General features: G+C 45.3%; 1 protein-coding gene across 32 annotated transcripts in view; it reads left to right on the top strand.

Annotated features, from left to right (window-relative positions):
- ANK3 (ankyrin 3) overlaps nucleotides 1-20,637 on the top strand; it is a 678,945-nt gene that overhangs the window by 577,781 nt on the left and 80,527 nt on the right. For 15 of the 32 annotated variants that reach the window (XM_029059625.2, XM_029059631.2, XM_029059622.2 and 12 more), the window contains 3 exons: nucleotides 7,086-7,209; nucleotides 8,978-8,989; nucleotides 11,576-11,678. In XM_029059625.2, the coding sequence (XP_028915458.1) occupies nucleotides 7,086-7,209; nucleotides 8,978-8,989; nucleotides 11,576-11,678 (239 nt within the window). Of the gene's footprint in view, nucleotides 1-4,521; nucleotides 4,584-6,496; nucleotides 6,571-6,621; nucleotides 6,705-7,085; nucleotides 7,210-8,977; nucleotides 8,990-11,575; nucleotides 11,679-20,637 lie in introns of those variants that run through there. The other 17 variants (XM_039911538.1, XM_029059636.2, XM_029059633.2 and 14 more) reach the window with 6 other exon arrangements.

Raw genomic sequence — 20,637 nt, 5'->3', positions numbered from 1 at the left:
AGAAGGAGGGAGTAGGGGCGATGGGGAAGGGAGGAGGAGCAGAGGAAAAGGGGGGCTCAGTCTGGGAAGGCCTCCTGGAGGAGGAGAGCTCTCAGTAGGGCTTTGAAGGGGTGAAGAGAGCTAGGTTGGTGGATGTGAGGAGGAAAGGCATTCCAGGCCACAGGTAGGACTTGGGCCAGAGGTCGACGGCAGGACAGACGAGAACGAGGCATGGCGAGGAGGATAGCGGCAGAGGAGCGGAGTGTGTGGCCTGGGCTGTGCCTCTGGAAGCTGACCCAACATGGTCTTCTTCAGAGAGGACAAAGGACACTACTTCAGTGGATTGTGGCAGAGTATTTGCTAGATGTTGCTGCCTTTATTGTCCTCAAGAGATATCCTCAAGTTTAATGCTTGAAGGTGCCAAGGCCAGAAAGAAGCTGAGGCAAAAACCCATAGGGTGGTGCCAAAACCTGAAGAACTTTTGAAATGTGATTATAGAACAAGTCCTGGAGATTAGCCTAGGCTCTCTCACTTTTATGGCCTTGTGCCATCAAGAGAATTCACAGAGCACTAGTCGGACAAGGCTAATTTTGAATCAGCACCTCACTGTACAGTTCTAAAAACTCCCATTGCAGAGTGATATTTTCTGCTCTCAGCTCGTTGCGGACAGGGAAGGTGTCTACTAATTCTGTTATGTTGTACTCTCCCAAGCTCTTAGCTTGTTTCTAGCTTGATTAGCAAAGCAGCCATGGCCTAGTGGAAAGGAGTCAGAGGACCTGAGTGCTAATCCTGGCTCCACCACTATGGGCTGTGTGACCTTGGGCAAGTAACTTAACTTCTGTATGTCTCAGTTCCCTCCTCTGCAAAATGAGGATTCACCCTGTCCTCCCTCCTACTTAGACTGTGAGCCCATGTGGGAACTGATTTTCTCATTTCTGCCCTGCACTTAGAACAGTGCTTGGCATATAGTAAGTACTTAAAAATACTATTAATATTATTACCATCATTATGATTTACCCCAGTACGTAGTAAAGTGGCAAATAGTAATCACTTAATAAATAAATGCCTTGGATTGATTGATATTGTTGGGATGAAAATGAAATAATGTATCCTTATTAGTGTAGAAGAGAGGTATATGGATAGTTTTATCGGGATCTTCCTTAGTTACTGATTCTGAGCCCTTTGTTTGAAAAACACTGTTATTGGTAAAATGTCAGGAAATACCAGTCATTAGTGTTGCCTTGTTGTCATCTGCTGAATGGTGGAGTTGGCTTCAGGCATTTTGCTATCCCTCCCATTTCTTACGTCATTACGTCAAACTGCATGCTAATGCTGCATGTGACCATTCATAGTCCCAAAGGTTGGGATAACAAAATGCCTGAAGCCAGCTCTGCCATTCAGCAGATAACAAGATGACAATAATAATAATAATGATATTGATAATAATTGTGGTATTTGTAAAGTACTTACTATGTGCCAGGCACTGTAGTAAGCACTGGGGTGGATACAGTCCCTGCCCCAAATGGAGCTCCCACTCTCAATTCCCAATTTCCAGATAAGGTAACTAAGGCTCAGAAAAGTGAAGTGACTTGCCCAAGGTCACACAACAGACAAGTGGCAGGGCCAGAATTAGAACCCACAACCTTCTGACTCCCAGACCCGTGGTGTATCCATTATGCCATGTTCCTTCTCTAGAATACAATACTACCGACTGGTATTTCCTGGTATTTCATCAGTTAGGGTTTCTTTCAAAGAAAAGCACTAAGAATCAGTTGCTACCGAAAATCCCGTTAAAGCTATTCATATACCTCTTCTCTACATTAATAAGAATGCCTCATTTCATTTTCATCCTCACAATATCAACCAATCATTAGTATTCTTTGAGGGCTTACTGGGTGCAGAGCACTGTACTAAGTGCTTGGAAGAGTACAACAAAAATGGTAGATGTGTTCCCTGCCCACAGTGAACTTAAAGTTTAGAAGGAGATTACATCCTTTGAGAAAGGGATCCAGATATGATTATGTCCATTTTACAAGTGAGGCACTGTGAGGTTAAGTGATTTGTCCAAGTCGCACGTTAGGCTAATGTCATAGCTAGAATTAGAACCCAGTTCTTGACTCTTAGAATCCTAATCTTCCCATTCTGCTACACTGAATCTTCAAATGCCAAATGGGAACAGAACTAAGATCTCAAACAGGAAAGGAAACGAACTATCATCAGCTGCCGAAGTAAAGCTGATGACCGATCATGCTCTATTTTATATTATAACCCCTAACCCTGGGGAAATGATCATAATAATAATAATAGTATTTAAGCGCTTACTATGTGCCAAGCATTGTACTAAGCATTGGGGTGGATATAAGCAAATCAGGTTGGACACAATCCCTGTCCTACAAAAGGCTCACAGTCTCAATTCCCATTTTCCAAATGAGGGAACTGAGGCCCAGAGAAGTTAAGTGACTTGCCCAAGTTCACACAGCAGACAAGTGGCAGAGTCCGGATTACAACCCATGACCTTCTAATTTCCAGCCCATGCTCTATCCACTAGACCACACTAAGGAATCTAGGAAGCAAAAGATGATCATAAAACAGATTTCAAAGGAGACTGGCTTTTTTTAAGCTAAGATGAAGAAGAATGTTTTGTTTGCTCTGTCCAAGAACATCGTGGCTGACTCAATCCATGGTATTTTTGAGTGCTTACTCTGTGCATAGCACTGTACTAAGTGCTTGGCAGAGTACAGTACAACAGAGTTAGCAGGCAAGTTCCCTGCCCACAGCAATCAAACAGTCTAGAAGGTCAACTGACATACGGGAAAATTTCCTGATCCCACAGTTGTAATTAACCACTCTAAAGATATTTCACACACTTTCCCATTTAACATTAATGTGATCACCTGGTCACAATTCAACACAAAAAGACTTAAAAGATTGATGAGCCTGCAAGTTAGTTGCATGGGTGGTTCTGTCAGACTGGGACCTCCAATCAATCCAAAGAATTTATTAAGCACTTCTTTGTGCTGAGCACTGTATTAAGCACTTAATGAGCTTTCAGTCTAGAGGGCAAGCTGGAGCCCACCAAAATGGCAGCAGGATAGGACTGAAGAGTCTGAAATGCTGAATTGTCTTTTCTCCATAGGACATTTGTTCCACAAAAATGGAGTTTAACTTTGTACCTTGAACTCACTGTGGAAAAGTCTAGCCCTGAGATGTAGGAAAGAAGAAGATCTAATTCAGTTGGTACTGTAGATTCATCCGTGAAGGCCAGGGATGGCCCAAGGGCTAAATCTGCAGCAATAAATAGTTGAACGAGAATAGGGGCCTTAGGGACTGGAGCTCCTTTGTCTTAAGTTTTTTCCAGTGGTTTTCTGTGGTGAACAAAAAAACAAAGCCTCACTTGAGCAAGAGAGTTCACAAGCCTTCTACCCCCTTTGCCGCCTCTTTATCCCAGTACCTCAACTGTTATCTGCTACATTTATGTTTAGGAATGATGATTTTAATCTGCTCTGCCAGCAGCCCGCATGGAGTTTTGTCCACCATGTGACTAGCTTTTCATCTGCTGAAAATATCTAACCGGTGGAGTAGCAATGAGGTCGAGGAAAGAAGGTGGGAAGAAGAAGAAAAAAACGCCAAAAAACTAGGAAAATGATAGACTCCTGTCCTTTCTCCAACAACGCCCCAATCCAAATCACACTTTCTCTCCCGGCCACCCCTTTCATCTATTTTGCTGTTGGCATTATTTTTATACTGAAAAACAGGAACGTTGACTAATTTCACTAGGGCCAAGTTACTCCTTAGTAAACACCGTGGTTTAGTGGCAAGAGCCCGGGTTTGGGAGTCAGAGGTCTTGAGTTCTAATCCCGACTCTGCAACTTGTCAGCTGTGTGACTTTGGGTGAGTCGCTTAACGTCTCTGGGCCTCAGTTGCCTCATCTGAAAAACGGGGACTCTAAGCCTGTGAACCCCACCTGGCACAAGCTAAAAACCTTGTATCTCCCCCAGCACTTAGAACAGTGCTTTACACCTAGTAAGCGCTTCTCGAATACCATCATTATTATTAAACCACGAAGCCCGTTGTTGCGTAGGGATCGTCTTTTGCCGAATTGTACTTTCCAAGCGCTCAGTACAGTGCTCCGCACAGAGTGAGCGCTCAATAAGTACGATTGAATGCATGATTGAATGAAAGATTGCCCTTTATCTCTGGAGACACGCAGTTTCAGCTTTCCTAAGGAACTCCTGGCTTTCTTTTTTCTTTCTCTCCTCACTCTGCTCATCTCCTTTTTTCCTTTCCCCTTTCCGTTCTCCATCCCCTGTCTCCACGCTTCCTCTCCCACCTCTCGCCCCTCTCCCTCTTTCTCTGTGTCCCCCCCCGCAGCCCCCCGGCCCCTGTCCACTAGAAGTTGAGCCCCCAATTCATTCAGTGGTATTTATCGAGCGCTTACGGTGTGCAGAGCACTGTTCTAAGCGCTTGGAATGTCCAATTGGGCAACAGATTGAGACCATCCCTGCCCAACAACGGGCTCAGAGTCTAGAAGATAAGGGGGAGTGTCCCGCCGTTCCCGGCGGCGGACAGAGCCGACCCTCGCAGAAGAGGAAGGTGGCCGAATGGTACTTTCCGAGCGCTTAGTGGAGTGCTCTGCGCACGGACGGAATGAATGGCTGCGGGGCGAGGGAGCGGGCCGGGCTGCTGGATTACACGGCCTCTCCGACCCATTTTAGATGCAAATAACTCCGGGCCTCGCATCTGCCGCCTTCTCCCCCCTCTGGGGCTGGGGCTGGAGGCCGGACCGAGAAGGTTTAATCCTCCCGGGAGGCGCTTTGGAAGGACTGTCTCCAGGGGGAAGGGGGGCCGTTGTAACCACGCTGGAGAGAGTTAATGGAGCCGGATTTAGCTCAGCTGGGCTCCCCGAGCGGGAGAGGAGGAGGAGGAGGAGGACGTGGTTGGGGAAGGGGAGGGAAAGGAGGGTAAGGGAGGGAAAGAGGGATGGAGGAAGGAAGGGGGAGGAGGAGGAGGAGGAGGCCGGGGAGTCCCGCGGCGCGGAGCGGATTGTGACTGTGTCCCCGGCCTGGGGCGGGAGGATCGGTGGGTGGGAAGATGGATGGATGGATGGATGGATGGATGGATGGATGGATGGATGGATGGATGGATGGATGGATGGCTTCCCGGAGGAGTAAGCGCTGGCTCTGCATTTAGGAGGAGGGAGAGGGTGTGTATGTGTGTGTTTTCCCGGAGGAGTAAGAGCTGGTTCTGTATTTAGGGGGAGGGGAAAGGGTTTGTGTGTGTGTGTGTTTGTGAGTGTGTGTGTGTGTTTTCCTGGAGGAGTAAGCGCTGGCTCTGCATTTAGGGGGAGGGGAAAGGGTGTGTGTGTGTGTTTGTGTGTGTTTTCCCCGAGGAGTAAGAGCTGGCTCTGCATTTAGGGCGAGGGGAGACGGTTTGTGTGTGTGTGTTTGTGTGTTTTCCCGGAGGAGTAAGAGCTGGCTCTGTATTTAGGGGGAGGAGAGAGGGTGTGTGTGTGTGTGTGTGTGTGTTTTCCCGGAGGAGTAAACGCTGGCGCTGCATGGGGGGGGGGGGGGGGGGGGGGGAAGGGTATGTGTGTGTGTTTGTGTGTTTTCCCCGAGGAGTAAGAGCTGGCTCTGTATTTAGGCGGAGGGGAGAGGGGTGTGTGTATGTGTGTATGTTTTCCCGGAGGAGTAAGAGCTGGCTCTGTATTTACGGGGAGGGGAGAGGGTGTGTATGTGTGTGAATGTGCGAGTGTGGGTTTTCCTGGAGGAGTAAGGTCTGGCTCCGCATTTAGGTGGAGGGGAGAGGGTGTGTTTGTGTGTGATGTGTGTGTTTTCCTGGAGGAGTAAAAGCTGGCTCTCCTCTTAGGGGGAAGGGATCGGGTGTGTATGTGTGTCTTTGTGTGTTTTCCTGGAGGAGTAAGCGCTGGCTCTGCATTTAGGGGGAGGGGAGACGGTGTGTATGTGTGTGTTTGTGTATGTGTGTGTGTTTTCCCGGAGGAGTAAGCGCTGGCTCTGCATTTAGGGGGAGGGGACAGAGTGTGTGTGTGTGTGTTTAGGGGAAAAAGGGGTGGGGGTAAACTGAGGGAGGGTAGTCTGTGTTTCCAAAGGACTAGAGCCTTCCCGGGCTAAGCAACGGGAGGCGTCCCGATGGGGTCTCAGGTCCTCCCACCCATTCTGGGGAATGAGTTTGAGGGGAGGAGGGCAGGGGGCAGAGGGAAGGGGTGGGCAGTTCCCTGTCCGGGGACTCTTCCCCACCGGGCTCCGACTCCGGGCCGAGCTCCCCGGGCCATCTTCCAGTCCCCACCCCCTAGAAGGCCTCCAAAACAGTTGCTTCAGGGTTAATTAACCTCCGAGCGGTTTAAAGTCCCACCCCCCGGGAGTATTTAAAGGACTAGAGTCACCGGGCTGAATTTCCAATTGAGGGTAACGGACACCAGTCGAATAATTTAGAGCTTTGGGGGACTTTTGACTCCTTTCAGCTCCCTCCCCGAGGAATCATGGTGTGCTCCAGGGGGCCGGGGTTTGTAACGCATGGACAAGTCCTAAGCTTCAAGAACTGGGAAAATCGGGATGCCTTTCCCAGGAGAAACCGGTCATTTTGGGGACAAAGGGGCTCCCAACCTCCCCACCCCCACCCAGGCCCCCTGACCCTTGCTGGGGGGCGGCTGCTGTCCCTCCTGGCCGACAGCCCTTTTTCCCAGCGCCTAGAACAGTGCTCGGCACATAGTAAGCCCTTAACAAATACCATCATTATTATTCAAATGTGCCTTGCGGGGCACCTCGATCGATTACTCTTGCTTTCCTTGCAACCTAGGGGAAACTGGGTTTAAAAGTCGTGTTGGAGACACCGCTTAGACTGAATTCGTCCAAATCAGCAATCACGCGCTAAATCCTGCAGAGATTTTTATTATTTCCCTCCCACCCCCACCCTCCTCTTAAAATAAGGCCCCAAAGCGGACGCGCTAATATGGGAAAACGCCTTTGGGGATGAATGGGAAGTGATTGATGATCTGCCAGGGCCCGTGGGGGAGAGTCTTGTGAAATAACTGACCCAAGGCCGTATATGCAGCGGGTGGCTTCTGATTTTAGCTTGCTTGATCCTGGCAGGTGAAGATGCCATGACGGGTGACACGGACAAATATCTTGGGCCACAGGACCTGAAAGAGCTGGGAGATGATTCCCTGCCCGCAGAAGGATACATGGGCTTTAGTTTAGGCGCTCGCTCTGCCAGGTATTCTGTGTTGTTGTTTTTGTGTGTGTGTGTTTCTTGCATCGGCTGCACCCTGAGCATTACTCTATCATAAAATTCTGTCTTTTCCGGTCTTAAAAGATACGTATTTTGAAAGGCGAAAATGTATTTTGGGGCTGTGGGTCACTTACAGAAGCATCCGGGCTTTGCTATTTTAAGTTCACCGATTTTAGCTATATTAATTTGTAGGCCTGAGCAAATTAACTGCTCTTTTTTTTTCTGTTCTACTGTCATGCATCAAACATAATGTCCCAAGCTCTATATAGAGCTGAGGTTTCGAAAGAAACTTTTTACTCTTTAGAGGAAGGAGATTCATTCATTCGTATTTATTGAGCGTTTACTGTGTGCAGAGCACTGTTCTAAGCTCAGTTATCAGTAAAACACTCGTGTTTATCGATTCCTTTACTCCATTGTCCATCTGATGAAAACCGTTGTTGGGACCAAAACAAATTCACCATTACACTGTACTCTCCAAGCGCTTAGTACAGTGCTCTGCACACCGTAAGCGCTCAATAAATAGGATTGAATGAATATTAATGTTGCCTTTATATTTTTTCTTCTTTACTGGTGAAAGCTCAGACGAAATAACGCTATTCCCCAAACCGCCTTACAAGGCTGTGTTTCCTCGCTAAATCTACCGTATTATTTATATGGGAGGAGGAAGAGAAACTTTTCCTGATAGAGAATGTGCCTGTTTGCCAAGATGTAGGGGGCAATTGATTTCATTCTTTCTTGCGTTAAGCGCAAGAGGTTTGGATAAGTGGAACTTGGCCAAAACTCACAATTGAAATGCTAGAAACCACCTGGAATGTGTGTAGAATGTGGAGATTGGTTCCTCTAGTGGTGGATTAACTGCATGTTTGCTGACAGTCGAATGATTTCGAAGCTAATAATTAAACCTCCCAAACCAGAACCCTGGGGACATTTTCCTATGGTTTAATGATCTGTTGTAAAACGTTTCATTGTCTGACGGTGAATGGCGCTTCCCACAAAGTAAAGATGTTTATCCTTCGGTCTTTTGTTGTGGCTGCCTTAGAGATCCAGGCCTGCATTCTCAATGGGCTCTTCTTTGTTTTAATCAATTAGAGGAGATCTAACCTCGCGCAATTTAATGAGGCTTTTGTTTTACAACTAACGACTATCGGGGAACCCCTGAAATTTGAACAGAGCCGGTGAAGTGACTGAAAATAAAAATGTTTATAGAGAATCCCCGGTATTCCTACCTAACCACTCACCGTTACACATTTCTTTAACACTGAAATTAAAACCTTGTGTGCATTTTAGGACAGAGTTGTGTTCTTTGAGCCACGTAACATATTAATAGGTGAGCCGTGCCTACCTGTGTCTGTGGAAGATCCTGAAAGGAGTTGAAATCCAGCAAGGAGATCTTGGTCAGGCAGACTATTTCATTGAGAGTGTTATTTTTTTGTCTGGAGAGAGTCATAAGGTTTCCATATTTCTGAGTTTACAGCACCATTATTATTTGCTGCTACTCTATGTAACCCATTTTTACATCAGCAAAATCTACCTATGTTATGCTCAGAGACCAAAAAAAAAAAAGAAAAAAAACCATGGGGTACCCCGTCAGAGCACGTTATAATCTAATCAAGTAAAACATTCTGAGTGTAACATTAAGGAATGAATACATTCAACGTGTAAGTCATTCAGCCATAGCATTTTTATTTTTCGCGTCTGATTCTTTGCTTTCTATTTCTCTTATTTCTTTTCCCCTATATATTTCTTAAAATAGTCCTAAGATCAGGTAAGGAGACACATCACCGTTTTTTTTTTTCATTTTTGTGCTCTTCCCTGCCTCATTTTTATTTTATTCAGCATTGTGGTATGATGTGATGTGCTTTTTTTGTGCTCGATATTAGAACGTTCCTGTTGTATGATTCTGTTCGATATAACAAAATTGACTTGATTCATTTTGAGGCTTTGATCAGAAACGTTGAATTAGTTATGTGGTTACATTGATAACAGAATGGAGAGCAGTTGACTAGTACTCTAAAGGACTTTGTTCCATTAAGTTTTATAAGATGCATGAAGTTATTGGAGAGTTTTAAACTAGGGAAAACGATTGGTTTCGGCTTCTTTTTGTTTGCTGGATTTTTTTTTTAATAGTGACTTGGAATACCTTTTTAAAATTTATCTTCTAGCATTTCCAATTTATAACTTTCAGCATTCACTTACATACAGAATATTACAGGGCTTTTCACGGCACACTTTTCACTTTTTCAGAAGTAAAATTTCCTAGTTTTCATGGTATACAAACTTTGGTGCCTTAAAAATTCACATCGAATTATCAGGATTTTGAAATCCACTGACCTCTATATTTATCCAAGGTGAATAACCTTGAGAGTCAAGAGTCTGAGCTAGGATGCTGGAAATTTAAGAAGAGTTTGTGGGTTTTGTTTGCCGTATACTCTCATGAGGCTCTCTTTTGTGGTTGACATTCATAAGCAAGGCAAGGGTGGTGAGTGGCGGTTGTCAGACCTTTCTTTGCTTTAGCAGATTGGAGGAATTTTCCTCCTGAAAATCTCTCGTGGTTCAAGTGGCTGAAAGCCTGGGACCCAGAGAATCAACGCCTCCCCTCTCCATATTGGTACAAAGGCAAACTTGGATGGTCATGGAACATTGGCCAATATTAGAAATATTATATAGGGTCTCTTCAAGAGATTCATTCTGAACTAGAGATTCAACTCTTCTTCCTTTTGATCTCCCTGAATTTTTCCTTTTTCTGTATAGTTTAACTTATTCTCTGCCCTCCCATTCAGCCCACCCGTCCATGTCACTGATTCCTTGGGTGGTGAGCTGAAGGGTGGTTGCTCTTGAGAAGAAGGAATAGCAACAGGAAGATTAGACAGGTACAGAAATAAGGGAGAAATGTGTTCAGCCTGAAGAGAGAAGAAAGAGAAAAGACTGGGAAGGAAAGGGGGATTAAGGGAGTGAGACCTGTTCAATAGAGAGTAGGTAGTTCTTCAGGTCAGAGATATCACTGCTGCCAGGGAGATCCTATCAATGGATGTGAATCTTACTGAAAGAGAGTCTCTTGCTCATTTGCACTTTGCGTCCATGAAGATCGAATAGTGCATCTTTTTCCCCCACCTGCAACTCTATCAGATCAGTGCTTTTCATTGAATACTTACCTTGTGCAGAGCACTGTTCTAAGTGCTTGGGAAAGTACAGTGCAACACTATTGGTAGATATATATGATGGTATTTGTTAAGCACTTACTATGTGTCAAGCACTGTTCTAATCTGTCCACAAGGAGCTCACACCAGTGGTGGGTGGGAAAAGAGTAGGACCTGTGTTTGATTTGATTTTATAGTATTGATGATGCCTTATGCTGAGCCATCCATACTCGCATTCAGTCTCTCTGCAACCAACCACAGTCACTGTGGGACAGCTGGTAAGGAGAATAGGTGCAATTTATAGCCACAGAACAGATTATCTCTGAGACTTCAACAGTGGTTGAAATTGGTTTGTCTTCCCCTACCTAGTAAACCAACAAAGACGATTAGGCCAACTAAAGAAGTAGGCTTTATGATGCCCAAACTAATACAAGGCAAAATCCCTGCTGACTTGTTGCTACTTTTTTATTCCTGGAGGCAGGCAAGCAGGTAGAGACAGAGTGCTCAGTCGGTGTCAACAGATCCTAAATTCGGTGTGGATTACCCAGGTAGCGGAGACAGGATCACCTTCTCTCTTGGCATCGTCTCAATTTCGTCTTCTGAATCGTAGCTACAAAATAGAGCTTATTAAAAGCAAGCAACATTCTTGGGCATAAGACTAAACTTCAGTCAAATCCAGCAGATTATAATTCCCAGTCAAAGAAAGCCAACCAGATAAATAGTCTTAACCAACCTGCAAGGTCTTACCTTGTATTCCAGTGGTTCAAAATCAAGGGCACTGTTGGACCGGATCCTAGGAAACGGAATATACTAAACACGACTTTCATCCTCAGAATAGTTTCTCAAATTCAAATTTAGGGACTAACAGCACTCCTGCAGTTAGTCTCAATTATTGTATAGATTCAGTTGCTATACTGAAATAATGAAAATATTCCATACATTTCATTTTTTCACTGATGCAACCAAATTGGTCTAATTGCAACATCCAGTCACCGAGAATTTTGATTTTATTCATTTTTCAAGCTGAAAAACATTTTTTTTTTAAAGGGAACTAGAACTATCCCTTTTTTTGCTTTAGGGAACATTTTTCTTTCTATTAAATAGATTCTTTATGTTATCATCTTTTGCTGTTCCTTGGAAGTTGCATGCATTAACTTTTTTTTATTCATCTCATTGTCATCAACCTGTTCAATGGTTAATTGTAAATACAACAGCCTCCGCTCCTTCAGTTCGGATAGGTCCTACACCTTGAACCGAAGCTCCTACGCACGAGACAGCATGATGATCGAAGAACTACTTGTCCCAACAAAGGACCCGGTATGTACTGTCTTTTTAGTTTTTTCTGAGCTGTATTTACTAAGCATTCATATTACTGTTCAGATCCCTGGGACAGTGACGCTGGCAAGGATCACTATTATATCGCGGTGGAAATCATGGTTTGTGCCATGGCAAGGGTGGTTTTCAATTGATTAACTCAGTGGAGCTAGTCATTTGAGAAAGTGTTGAACTAGGGTTTAACTGGGATTTTAAGAAAATCAATGTATATTATATTGAATGGTACTTGTTAGATGCTTAGTGTATGCCAGGCACTATAGTAAGCACAGGCATAGGCACAAGATAATCAGGTTGGACACAGTCCCTGTCCTACATGGGGTTCACAGTCCAAGGTGGAAGGAGGAGGACTTAATCCCCATTTTATGGATGAGGTAACTGAAGCACAGAGGAGTTAAGGGACTTACCCAAGGTTATACGGCAGAAAAGTGGAGGAGTTGGGATCAGAACAAAAGTTCTCATACTCCCATGTTGAAAATATTGAAAATGACCTTCTTGAGAACACCATTCATGGCCTCCCAAGACCTCTTTGTACGGGTCCACTAGAAGTGCAAAACTGAAAAGAAACTAAATAAGCTTTGTCGTGGTGTTTATCACTTGGTGCTCTTTTAGCTTGGGTGTGATTCACTGTGTTGAATGAGGAACAGGTTGGGTTTTGCCAGAGGGTTTGTTTTTGATAACTATTTTAAATCAAATTATCCTTAGCTATAACCTCAGGTTTTCAAAGCTGTTTGGCATTTAAAACCATGAAGCTTGGGCCAAATTCAATAATTTCTCCTTCCCCTCTTGGATTTCTTGACTTTGTATAGCCAATTAAATTCATCCACTATTTATGTGGTCGCCAGAGGCCCTGGGTTCTAATCCTGGCTCTGCCACTCACCTGCTCTGTGACCATGGGCAAGTCAGTTAACTTCTCTGTGCCTCAGTTCCCTCATCTGCAAAATGGTGATTCAAAATGGGGATTCAATACCTGTTCTTCCTCCTACTTAGACTGTGAGCCACATGGGGGACCTAATTATCTTGTATCTACTCCAGCGCTTAGTACAGTGCTTGGCATATGGTAAGCCTTGACAAATGCCACAGTTATTTTTCACAAGAATGGTTCCCACCTATTGTGTTCTTAAAGCCATTGCAGTTATGAGATCGTAGCCCACCACCAATGTGGATTTTTTTTTTTTTTATGGAGAACGTGTGACTTGAAACATGTGGAATTGTTATTAGGTGACATGGAAAAAATGGAAAAAATTTATTGGCCAATATCTAGGACTATAAAAATGTTTTAAAGGAGGTTAAGAATGTGTGAACCCTTCATGAATTGTTGTTCAGATATCTTCTATCAACCTAACTGTTGTGAAGTCAAGGCAAAATGAAATAATGAATTTGTCACTAGTTATTTACCATAGCCAAGTTGGTAATTAACATAGATTAACTAACTAGATTTTAAGGCTGGGTCCTGTCTAGACTGATTAGTTCTCAGGTTAAGAACCTGGCAAGGTGCTTAATGTGCTTAATTCCGAGTCTATAGTAAATATTTTATTGAGCTCTATTACTTAGAATAGTCTTAAGACATAGACTGACCAGTAAATAATGTAATGTTCATACCACGTTCTGGAAGACAAATGTTTCTTGTTAAATGATTGCAGGTACTGCCAATTCTATTTGAAGTAGTGATTGAAACAGGCAGGGAATTTTTCTCAAGTTTCCTCAGTAATTATCTATATCACTTGTGAATCATAGCAGCCTGGTCCTCACTCACTGTTAAGCAATGTCCAGTTCTCTAATCAATCTCTATTTATTGAACGCTTACTACATGCAAGCACTGTACTAAGCACTTGGGAGAGTACAGTGCAACAGGATTAACAGACACGTTCCCTGCCCAAGACAGTTTATAGTCTAAGTGTGATCCATTGGCTCCCAAGACTTTTGTTTAGAAAAAGCATATTTGGAAGGCATGGATCCCAAATATCTTGTATAGTGCTGTACCCCAAGTGGATACTTAACAAATATTCAGTGACTGATTGCTAATCCTGCTGCCTTCAGGATAGAAATAAGCCTGGCTTCCGCAGAAGAGCATTAAGAAAGAACTGAGCTCCCTTGAAGGAAGGTTCCGAGTTATTGCATTATAGAATCAGCCTGACCAATCACTCAATCAACTCTGCTATTTACTGAGTGCTTGCTGTGTGCAGAGCACTGTACTGAAGTCTTAGGAGAGTACAGTATAAAAGAGTTGGGAGGCACATTCCCTGCCCACACACAGCTTACAGTCTAGAGAGGGAGACAGACATTAAAATGAATTATGATATGTACATAAGTGCTGCGGGGCTGAGTGAAGGGTACAAATCCAAATACAGAAAGACAAGGGAGTAGGGGAAATGAGGGCTTAACTGGGGAAGGCCTCTTGGAGGAGTTGTGATTTTTACTAAGGCTTTGAAGATGGGGATTGTGATGGCTCATTGGTTATGAAGCGGGAGGGAGTTCCAGGCTAGGAACAGGACATGGGAGAAGAATCAATGGAAAGATAGACAAAATCAAAGACTAGCAAGTAAGATGGCATTAGAAGAGCTAAGTGAGAGTGCTCGGTTTTAGTAGAAACCAGTGAGTAAGATGACGGGGGCAAGGTAATTGACTGTTCTAAAGCTAATGGGCAGCTGTAGATGGGCAAACAGCTGCATTAAATGGAAACCACAGGTTGTCAACTCTATGGTGTTTCCAGTGACAATGTATGGATCCCAAAGCTGGTCAGTAAAAAAAATAGGTGAGAAAGAACATCGATTCTTTTGAAATGTGTTGGAGAAGGCTTTTGCGAATACCATGGACTGCCCAAAAAACAAATAAATTGATTTTGGAGCAAATTAAACCAAAGTGGTCTTTGGAAGGCCAAATGACATAGATTAGCATATTTTGGACACATAATCAGGAGGATTGATTCTCTGGAGAAAACACTAATGCTAGGAAAAGTCCAGGGAAAACGTAGAAGAGGCAGACCAGAAGCTAGATGGATAGAGACCATAACAATGATAACGGAAGAACCATTAGAAAGGCTGTGGATTATGGCAGAGAACAGGACATTCTGGAGAAAGTATATCCGTGGAGTCGCTATGAATCAGAAATGACTCGAGGACACTTAAAACTACAGTGCTCTGCACACAGTAAGCACTCCACTAAATATGATTAAATGAGTGAATAATTATAGATGGGCAAGCATTGGAGTTTTTTGAGAAGTGGGAAGATATGAGCTGAGTGGTTTTGTAGAACAATGCAGAGTGAAGTATGGACTGAAGGGGGGAGAGACCGGAGATAGGGAGGTCAGTGAGGAAGCAGGATATGTTCCTGGATCAGCAGAATAGCAGTTTGGCTGGAGAGAACAGGGCAGATTTTAGCAATGTTATGAAGATAGAAGTAACAGGATTTGTGACAGGTAGGGTATGTGGGTTGAATGCACGAGATGAGTCAAGGACATTGCCAAGATTATGGGCTTGTGAAACAAGTATTCATTCATTCAATAGTATTTATTGAGCACTTACTATGTGCAGAGCACTGTACTAAGTAAGCGCTTGGGATGAACAAGTTGGCAACAGATAGAGACAGTCCCTGCCGTTTGACGGGCTTACAGTCTAATCGGGGGAGATGGACAGACAAGAACAATGGCAATAAATAGAGTCAAGGGGAAGAACATCTCGTAAAAACAATGGCAACTAAATAGAATCAAGGCGATGTACAATTCATTAACAAAATAAATAGGGTAATGAAAATATATACTGTTGAGCGGACGAGTACAGTGCTGTGGGGATGGGAAGGGAGAGGTGGAGGAGCAGAGGGAAAAGGGGAAAAAGAGGGTTTAGCTGCGGAGAGGTAAAGGGGGGGTGGCAGAGGGAGTAGAGGGAGAAGAGGAGCTCAGTCTGGGAAGGCCTCTTGGAGGAGGTGAGTTTTAAGTACGGTTTTGAAGAGGGAAAGAGAATCAGTTTGGTGGAGGTGAGGAGGGAGGGCGTTCCAGGACCACGGGAGGACGTGGCCCGGGGGTCGATGGCGGGATAGGCGAGACCGAGGGACGGTGAGGAGGTGGGCGGCAGAGGAGCGGAGCGTGCGGGGTGGGCGGTAGAAAGAGAGAAGGGAGGAGAGGTAGGAAGGGGCAAGGTGATGGAGAGCCTTGAAGCCTAGAGTGAGGAGTTTTTGTTTGGAGCGGAGGTCGATAGGCAACCACTGGAGTTGTTTAAGAAGGGGAGTGACATGCCCAGATCGTTTCTGCAGGAAGAGGAGCCGGGCAGCGGAGTGATGAATAGACCGGAGAGGGGCGAGAGAGGAGGAAGGGAGGTCAGAGAGAAGGCTGACACAGTAGTCTAGCCGGGATATAACGAGAGCCCGTAACAGTAAGATAGCCGTTTGGGTGGAGAGGAAAGGGCGGATCTTGACGATATTGTAGAGGTGAAACCGGCAGGTCTTGGTAACGGATAAGATGTGTGGGGTGAACGAGAGGGACGAGTCAAGGATGACACTGAGATTGCGGGCCCGAGAGACGGGAAGGATGGTCGTGCCATCCACGGTGATAGAGAAGTCTGGGAGAGGACCGGGCTTGGGAGGGAAGATGAGGAGCTCAGTCTTGCTCAGGTTGAGTTTTAGGTGGCGGGCCGACATCCAGGTGGAGACGTCCTGGAGGCAGGAGGAGATGCGAGCCTGAAGGGAGGGGGAGAGGACAGGGGCGGAGATGTAGATCTGCGTGTCATCTGCGTAGAGATGGTAGTCAAAGCTGTGAGAGCGAATGAGTTCACCAAGGGAGTGAGTGTAAATGGAGAACAGAAGAGGGCCAAGAACTGACCCTTGAGGAACTCCAACAGTTAAAGGATGGGAGGGGGGAGGAGGCTCCGGCGAAGGAGACCGAGAATGACCGGCCAGAGAGGTAAGAGGAGAACCGGGAGAGGACAGAGTCCGTGAAGCCAAGGTGAGATAAGGTATGGAGGAGGAGGGGATGGTCGACAGTGTCAAAGGCAGCAGAGAGGTCAAGGAGGATTAGAATGGAGTAGGAGCCATTGGATTTGGCAAGAAGGAGGTCACGGGTGACCTTAGAGAGAGCAGTCTCGGTAGAGTGGAGGGGACGGAAGCCAGATTGGAGGGGGTCTAGGAGAGAATGGGAGTTAAGGAATTCCAAGCATCGATTGTAGACGACTCGTTCTAGGATTTTGGAAAGGAAGGGTAGTAGAGAGATAGGACGATAACTGGAGGGGGAAGTGGGGTCAAGAGCGGTTTTTTTTAGGATGGGGGAGACGTGGTCATGTTTGAAGGCAGAGGGGAAGGAGCCATTGGAGATTGAGTGGTTAAAAATAGAAGTTAAGGAAGGTAGGAAGGCAGGGGCGATGGTTTTAATAAGGTGAGAGGGAATGGGGTCCGAGGCGCAGGTGGAGGGGGTGGCACTTGCGAGGAGGGAGGAGATCTCCTCTGAGGATACTGCAGGGAAGGATGGGAAAGTAGGGGAGAGGGTTGGTGGGGGGGAGGGGAGAGGCGGAGGGGTGACTTTGGGGAGCTCAGTGGTGGTGCTGTCTACAGTGATGGGAAAGTTAGGGAGAAGACAGGGTTTGTGTGGGAAGATGAATTCTATTTTGGATAAGTTAAGTTTGAGGTGTTGGCTGGACATCCAAGAAGAGATGTCCTGAAGGCAGGAGGAAATGCGAGACTGCAGAAGAGAAAGATCAGGGCTGAAGATGTAGATTTGAGAATCATCAGCAGAGAGATGGGAGTTGAAGGTATAGGAGTGAATGAGTTCTCCAAGGGAGTGGGTGTAGATGGAGAATGAGAGGACCCAGAACTTAAATCTGTGGGACTCTCACAATAGGAGCCTCTGAAAGAGTCTGAGAATGAATGGCCAAAGAGATAGGAGGAAACCAGGAGAGATCAGTGTCAGTGAAACCAAGGCTAGATAATGTTTCCATGAGAAGGGAGTGGTCTGCAGTGTTGAAGGCAGCTGAGAGGCCAAAGAAGATTAAGATGGAGTAGGAGCTATTGGATTTGGCAAGCAGATCATTAGCTATCTTTGAGACGGCAGCTTCTGTGGAGTGAAGAGGGAGGAAAGCAGGTTGGAGGGGGTCCAGGAGAGAAACAGAGAACAGGAATCAGAGACAGTGGTTGTAGACAACTCACCCAAGGAGTTTGGAGAGGAATGGTAGGAGGGAGATGGGGCAATAACTGGAGGGAGCCGTGAGGTCAAGAGAGGGTTCTTCTAGGATTGGGGAAACAGTACATTTGCAAGCAGTGGAGAAGAAGCCATTGGAGAATGAAAGGTTGAAGTTGGAAGTAAGGGAGGGATACAGAGAAGGGGCAAGTGTTTTGATAAGGAGAAGCAGCATGGCTTAGTGGAAAGAGCCAGGGCTTGGGAATCAGAGGACATAGGTTCTCATCCCAGCTCCGCCACTTGTCTACTGTGTGACCTGGGGCAAGACGCTTAACTTCTACCTCATCTGTAAAATGGAGATTAAGACTGTGATCCCCACGTGGGACAACCCAATTACCTTGTACCTACCCCAGAGCTTAGAACAGGGCTTGGCACATAGATAGCACTTAACAAATACCATAATTAATATTATTATTATTAATGCAGTGAGATGAGGTGGTAGGCTCAGGTGGAAGGGTAGATATTTGAGAGGAGGCAGGAGAACCCTTCTTGAGACTGCTGGGAAAGATGGGGGAGTTGAAGAAGGGGCAAGAGGAGGGAGGAACTGGAGAGGAGCAAAGGAGATTTTAGGGAAGTCATGCCTGATGGTTTCAATTTTCTCGATAAAGTATGTGATTCGGTCATTAGGGCAAGAGATTAGGAGTGTTGGGAGGACAGGGGTTTGAGAAGGGAGTTAAAGGTCTGAAACAACTGGAAAGGACAATAGGCGTGGGATTCAATAAAGGATGGAGAAATACAGTTGTCAGGCAGAGTAGAGAGCAGTATTAAAGCAGGTGAGGATCAAGTTGAAATGGACAAAGTCAGTCCGGATATCCTAGATATCCTCCAGCAACAGCTGATGTTCAGTAGCGAAGGAAGTATACTGTGGAGGTGATCCAGGGCTATGTGTTAGTGGTGAGCGATTGGTGAATGGATAGGAGAGCAAATAAATTTGAGTTCAGTAGAGAGAGTGGTATTGGTGTAAATTGGGTGACCATGAGTAACCATGATCACTGAGAGTATAGCATTAATACTCGAACCAGTCACATGACCCTGTCTCTAGGTGACTCCCTAGTTTATTCAGTCGTATTTACTGAGCGCTTACTGTGTGCAGAGCACTGTACTAAGTGCTTGGAAAGTACAATTCAGCAGCAGAGAGAGACATTCCCTGCCCACAGCGGGCTCACAGTCTAAGAGAGTAGAGACAGATATCAAAACAAGCGAACAGGCATCAGTTACATCAATATAAATAAATAGAATTATAGATATGTACATACATATACAAGTGCTGAGGGGCGGGGAGGGGGGTTAGAGCAAAGGAAGTGAGTCGGTGCGATAGGGAGGGGAGCGGAAGCTGAGGAAAAGGAGGGCTTAGTTTTGGAAGGCCTCCTGGAGGAGGTGTGAAGGGCTGTAGGGCTATGAAGTAGGGCGTGAAGGGGGAGATGTGATTGGCGAATTTGAGGAGGGAGGCCATTCCGGGTCAGAGGTAGGATGTGGGCCAGTGGTCGACGGCAGGACAGGCAAGAAGAAGGCACAGTGAGAAAAGGTTAACACCAGAGGAGTAGTGAGTGCGGGATGGGATGTAGACGCAGAGAAGGGAGGTGAGGTAGGAGGGGGCAAGGTGATGGAGAGCTCTGAAGCCAATAGAGAGGAGTTTTTGCTTGATAGGCAACCACTGAAGATTTTCGAGGAGGGAGATGACATGCCCAGAGCGTTTCTGTAGAAAGATAATCAGGGCAGCAGAGTGAAGTATAAATTGAAGTGTGGAGAGACAGAAGGCTGGGAGATCAGAAAGGATGCTGATGCAGTATAGTGATGTAGATGATATATGTAACTATATAGATGATAATTTATTGTAACCGTTACTGTCGGCAACATCTTAGTTTTGGGGAGGATGAGCAGTGGAAAACAAGTAAAAGCATAGTCATAAAGGTGCCTCCACTCCCTCTCTTTAGCCCTACTAGTGAGCAAGTCATTGAATCAATCAATTAGGCAGATTTTCCAGAATGCATCGTTTTTGCTCACATTTACTTGCTCTTTAGGAGTTGAGTGTTGTGAGGCAACATGTACTGAACTGGAACTCTGATAATCTAGCAATCGCAGGAGAGGCAGTTTACAAGCATTCACAACCCTACCCTTCTCTGTACCCTAGCAGGAAAATTGATATAGCATCTAAATTTAAATGCTCCGTGGGTATTTGGCTGGGAGGGTGGGTACAGGGTGGGGCTCAGAATATAATGTGCTGTCAACAAGACTGCCCTCTATGCCTCGATTTTCAGCCCTTGGCTGGTAAACTTGGCAGCAGCAGTTCAATTTGAACTAATTCTCTTATTGGCTCTCATTTAAGAAGATTACAGCAAGTATCATAATCCAGGGAATTGGGGCATCCTGGAGATATTATTTAGTTGGGATTAGGGTGAAGGTAACCACCACTATTTGATTTTTCTCATTGCCCAAATCTTCAGAAAAGAGGCATGGTTAATTCCAGGGGAAAATTTGTGGATAGAAGAACAGACAGTTTGGTCCTAGTTTATCTCAGCCTTGAGTTTTATGGTCTGATCATGGGTAACCCTGTGGGGCTCAGTTTCCTCACATGTTGAATGAGTTAGAAATGTCTGTTCTTGAGAACAGATGTAGAATTGGTGTGAACAAATTTTGGAAAATATAAATGCAATGCAGATTCAGGGTGATATTACTGTTCATTCAATCATATTTATTGAGCATTTACTGTGGGCAGAGCAGTGTACTAAGCACTTGGGAGAGTACAATACAGCAATAAGCAGTCACATTCCCTGCCCACAATGG

This window comes from Ornithorhynchus anatinus, chromosome 3, assembly GCF_004115215.2.
Source record: "Ornithorhynchus anatinus isolate Pmale09 chromosome 3, mOrnAna1.pri.v4, whole genome shotgun sequence".
Taxonomy (NCBI): domain Eukaryota; kingdom Metazoa; phylum Chordata; class Mammalia; order Monotremata; family Ornithorhynchidae; genus Ornithorhynchus; species Ornithorhynchus anatinus.
This window is presented reverse-complemented; position numbering and strand designations above follow the sequence as displayed.